Source organism: Fonticula alba (assembly GCF_000388065.1).
Source record: "Fonticula alba strain ATCC 38817 unplaced genomic scaffold supercont2.9, whole genome shotgun sequence".
NCBI classification, from domain to species: Eukaryota; order Rotosphaerida; family Fonticulaceae; genus Fonticula; species Fonticula alba.
The window spans coordinates 680,024-684,908 of record NW_009242979.1 but is presented as its reverse complement, the minus strand read 5'-3'; the positions used below and the strand labels follow the sequence as shown (position 1 = coordinate 684,908).

Here is a 4,885-nt window from a genome sequence, read left to right as displayed (position 1 = left end):
TCTGTCCTACGCCGACCAAGTCCTGCGCACCAGCAATGTCTTCATCCCCGGCCAGGAGAAGGTGCTCTTCCTGCTGCTGGAGTCGCTGGCTGCCAGTGCCACCCCCGGCGCCGGCAGCATCTCTCCCACCGCCAGTCTCGTGCCTTTGGCCGATCCGAAATTGACCGGACGCCTGCGCGAGCTGACCGCCTTCGCCGACGACGACTTGAACCTTTCGGCCGTGGCTCCCCGAGCCTCGACCAGCGGCTCGCCGGCCACTCGCCACCCTCAACCACTCACCCGGTCCCAGATGGCCGAGCTCTTCCCGGAGCTGGCCTGCGTCCGAGACATCACCGCGGACCTGGGCGAGCGTGTACGTCCTCCCCCCCCCCCCCCCCCCCCCCCCCCCCCCCCCCCCCCCCCCCCCCCCCCCCCCCCCCCCCCCCCCCCCCCCCCCCCCCTCCCCCCTCTCCGGCCCCCGGCTTTCCTTCCCCCTCACGATGGTGCCACGCAGACTCCGAACGCCGTGGCCCGTCTGCGCGAACTCGGCGAGGCGCGCCCCGACGCCCTGTCCCTGCGCCTCGGTGTCAAGACGCGCGGTTGTTCCGGTCTTTCTTTTACCCTGGACTACGTCAATGAGAAGGAGCCCCTGGATACGCCAGTCGAGCAGGACGGTACGCCCCTCGCTGTCATCTCCGTCTCCTCGCGGTCGCCTGCATTTCGCAATCGCCCGTGCCTTCCCGAAGCCCCCTCCGCCCGGCGTCCATTGTTCCTCATCTGTTATCCTGTCCCCCTCCCCCCCCTCCCCCCCCCCCCCTTCCCCACCCGGTGGCCGTGTCCCCAGGTGTCTCTTTCCTCGTGTCCAACAAGGCCCTGATGAGCGTCATCGGCAGCGAGGTGGACTTTGTGGACGACCGCCTTCGGTCGGAGTTCGTCTTCACCAACCCCAACGCCCGTGCCATCTGTGGCTGTGGCGAGAGCTTTGCCACTTAGGGGCCCGGCCAGGACCGATTGGCCCCTGACTGCCTTCTCTCCTCTCCCTCCTGCTGCCTGCCTCTGTCACTGCCGTCCCTTCCCCCCCCTCCTGAGTCCGTGCACCCTGTCCTTGTCCCCGAGAGCGGTTTCCTTCCCGCCTCATGTGAGCTATCTTCCCCTTTTCCTTCCTCCTCCTCCTCCCCCCCTCCAGCACCCATCTTTGTTTGTCTCTCTCCCTCTCTCCCTTGGACACTCGTGCGAGGGTGCCCCATTCCTCCCTCCCCCGCCGTGTGGATCCCCCTCTTCCGCCCCCCCCCTTCTTCCAGCAGACGGATGACTCCTTCAGCGCCATCCCCAAGAGAGGCTGCGGCATCCGTGTGCCCCCCAAGTGAGGCGGCAAAAGCAAGCTGGCCAGGAGAAAGAGGGAGGCATCTCCCAATACACACACACACACACACACACACACACACACACGCAAACAGACCCCCCTCCCCCCTCCCGCTGCTCGGGTTGTCTCTTCCGTGTATCCCGCAGTGACTTCTGGGGCTGCCAACGAATGTCCGCTTGTTACCATGTGCTCAAGGGGCATGCGTGTTCGCATCACATGGCAGCTGCTCGTTTTTATTTAAATTTCCCCACGATCAGTTCTTGCACTCTGCGGTGCACCCCCTCCGCCCCCGGGGCCTCGCTTCCGTGTGAGCCACTGCCTCTGTCCCGGGGAGGGGCAGCGAGCGCGGCCCGGGACAACTTGATGAACATCCCGCCGCGCGACCGCCAAAGAGGATGCCCCGCCCCGGCCCTCGCTCCGCGGCAGCGCTCCAAATTTCCCCTGAGCCCCCCCCCCCCCTCTTTTCCCCCTCCACCACCCATCCACTTTCGGAACTACGCATATCGTTCACTTTCTCTGTCTCGCCCGGGCCCCGGCGCGACTTGTCCGAGCCCACTGCGATGTCCTCATTGGAGGCCCCGGCCCGGCCGTATGTCCGGTTTTTGGAGCTGTCGAATTTCAAATCCTGGCGCGGGAGGCACTTTGTCGGGCCCTTCAGCGCCTACACATGCATTGTCGGCCCCAATGGGTCTGGCAAGTCCAATTTGATGGATGCCCTAAGCTTTGTCCTCGGGGTTGGTACTGACGGCCAGGAGCTCCGTGGTGGCTCCGACGGGGCGGAGCTGGTCACCCGGCCGTCCATGCTGGCCGACCCGCTGTCCGGGGTGAGCCAGGAGTCGGCCCCGGACCGGGGCTATGTGGCGTTGGGGTTCTGCTCGCCTGACGATGTGGTCGCCGGGCCGCGGCGCATGTACTTCCTCTTCCGCATGTGCGTCGGCTTCCTTTCTATCTTTCGCTGCAAGTGCCGATCTATTGAGCAAGCCGCTGACTTTTGTGTGCATCTGTTTGCATTTGTGTGTGTGTGTGTGTGTGTGTGTGTGTGTGTGTGTGTGTGTGTGTGTGTGTGTGTGTGTGTGTGTGTGTGTGTGTGTGTGTGTGTATGCGTGTGTGTGTGTGTGTGTATGCGTGTGTGTGTGTGTATCTCTCTCCGTGTGTATTTGTATGTATCTGTGTGTATCTATGTCCATCGGTGTATATGTGTGTGTGTATGTATTCATCCATGTACGTCTTTATTCACCTGTGTACGTCTGCGTGCATCTATGTGCATCTGTGTGTGTGTGTGTGTCCACGCATAACCGCCTCCACCATGCGACGCCATGCCCCAGGGTCCGCCTGCGGCCCGCTGGTGGCGTGGCCATCACCCACCACTTCGGCGTCGGATCGACCCAGGTTGACTGGGACGCATTGCTGTCCAGCGGCGGCATGGACTCGGCGGGGACCCTTCCACCGGCAGCCGGCGACATGACTCCCGGCACGCCGGCTGCCCGATCGCTGGTGGCCTGGTCTCAGGCCCTGCCGCCGGGGCAGTATCTGGCCCTGCTGCGGCGCTTCCGGCTGGACCTCGCCCAGCGCGGGGGAGCGGTCTTCCAAGGGCGCGTGCATGAGATCGCGCGGGGCCCGGCCGGCGGGCCGAGTCGGGGCCCGGAGCATGCGGTCACCGAGATGATCGAGCGGGCGGCCGGCACCGCGGGCCTGGTCGCCAACGGGTATGCCCAGACCCGGAGTGCCATGGGGCAGGCGGAAAAGCGTCTCCGCCGGGGGCGCATGCATGCCAGCCTGGCCGAGGAGAACCTCAAGCGCGCGGCCTCGCAGGCGGCCATGCGCGAGCGTCGGGCTCACATTCAAGTCCGCCTCTTGGCGGCCGACATTCACCGAGCGGCCGGGGCCGTGGCCGAGGCTCAGGCCGCGGCCGAGGTCCGCCGGGGGCAGCTCCGCGCGGCCGAGCAGGACTTGGCCGCCGCACAGGCCCGGTCTTCGGAGGCCGGTCGCCGGCGGGCCGACCTGGCCCGGCGCCGGGCCGCCCTCGATCGGCGCCGTGCCGAGGCCGCGGGCGCCGTCCAGCGGGCGGAGCGCGACCTGGCCGCCGGCCGCGAGCGCGGTCGAGCGGCTCTGGCCCAAGTCCAGGAACTCCGCCAAGCTCTGGCCAAGGCCGTGGCCGATGCCGAGGCCCAGGCGCGCGCGGTGCAGTCCGTCCGCGAGCAGGTTCGCTTTGTGGATGGCCAGGTGGCCGAGCTCGAACGCGCCGCCCAGCAGACCACCTCCCCGGTGGACGCCCTGCCCCCCCCCCTGCGGGCCGAGTATGATCGCCGGTACGTGATTCCCGCCCCCCCCCCCCCCCCCCTTGTCCCTGTGCCCTGTTTTCGGCATGTCAAGCATGCGCACATGTTGACCTTGTGCCTCGGATGGACATGGCCGTCAATGGGCCCTTTTGTTTGGCCTGGTGCTTGGGCATGCGCGGCCTCCGCAAGTAGGAAGGCCCAGCAGGCTGACGCCTGTCGGGAGCTGGCCGCCGAGCTGGCCCGCGCCGAGGCGGACCTGGCGGTACTGGAGCGCGCGGAGCGCCCTTTTGCAGGGCGCCTACGCGAGGCCGAGGGGGTGGCCCGAGCCGCGGACGCGGCCGCGCACGCCGCACGCGATCGGGCCCACGGCGCCGAGGCGGCCCTTCAGCAGCTGACCGCCGCCGAGCGCGAGTTCGAGGACCTCACCCGGACCGAGGCCGCTCTGGAAGCCGAGGTCAAGGTCATCGCGGAGAAGGTATGCCTCTTCGTTCGATCCGCTCCCTTCGTCCCTCTTCTTCTTTCTCTTTCTCTTTCTCTCTCTCTTTCTCTCTTTCTCTCTCTCTCTATCTTTCTCTCTCTCTTTCTCTCTCTCTTTCTCTCTCTCTCTCTCTTTCTCTCTCTCTTTCTCTCTCTCTCTTTCTCTCTCTCTCTTTCTCTCTCACACACGCATATTTCCGCGCACGCGGTCTCTCCCTCCTTCGAACGGCGCCCGCCTGCCTGATGGCCGGGTGGCTTCCCTCTCCATCCCTCTCTCTCTCTCTCTCTCTCTCTACCTCTCGCCCTCTCTCGCCCTCTGCGACTGTGGCCACACAGCTGGCTGCGGTGGCCGAGCAGGCGCAGGATCGAGACCAGCGAACCCGGCTGGCCGAGACCATTAGTCGGCTACGGACGATGTACCCTCCGGCAGATGCCCACGCCCAGGCGTCCTACCGGCTGGCGTCGGCTCAGTCGACCCGGCCGAGAGAATCCGGCCCCGACGGCCCTCCGGGCACCTCGGCCGGGGGCGGCTGCGTTTATGGGCCTCTGCGGGAGCTGGTCGTGGCTCGAGAACGCTACGGGCCGGCCCTGCGGGCAGTCCTCGGCCCGCTGGCCGAGGGCATTGTCGTCGATACGACCGACATCGCCAGCCGGTGCATGGACTTCCTGCGCGAGCGCCGCGCCGGGGCGGCCACCTTCCTGCCGCTTGACCGGCTTCGTTACCCCGGAAGGCCCGATCCGGGGATATCCCTCCGCGCCGGGGGCCGCAATGCCCGCTGGGCATATC

At 66.9% G+C, this 4,885-nt stretch overlaps 2 protein-coding genes across 2 annotated transcripts in view; both read left to right on the top strand.

Moving 5' to 3' along the window:
- H696_05219 (hypothetical protein) overlaps positions 1-1,417 on the top strand; it is a 1,698-nt gene extending 281 nt beyond the window's left edge. The window contains exons 2-3 of the mRNA XM_009499079.1: positions 494-653; positions 824-1,417. Of these exons, the coding sequence (XP_009497354.1) occupies positions 494-653; positions 824-972 (309 nt within the window). The 3' untranslated portion in view covers positions 973-1,417. The remainder of the gene's footprint in view (positions 1-493; positions 654-823) is intronic.
- Positions 1,418-1,902: 485 nt separating this feature from the next.
- The window catches only part of H696_05218 (hypothetical protein), a gene marked incomplete at both ends in the record, with an annotated part of 6,643 nt that continues 3,660 nt past the window's right edge, over positions 1,903-4,885 (top strand). Inside the window, 4 exons of the mRNA XM_009499078.1 lie at positions 1,903-2,270; positions 2,668-3,651; positions 3,814-4,096; positions 4,435-4,816. Of these exons, the coding sequence (XP_009497353.1) occupies positions 1,903-2,270; positions 2,668-3,651; positions 3,814-4,096; positions 4,435-4,816 (2,017 nt within the window). The remainder of the gene's footprint in view (positions 2,271-2,667; positions 3,652-3,813; positions 4,097-4,434; positions 4,817-4,885) is intronic.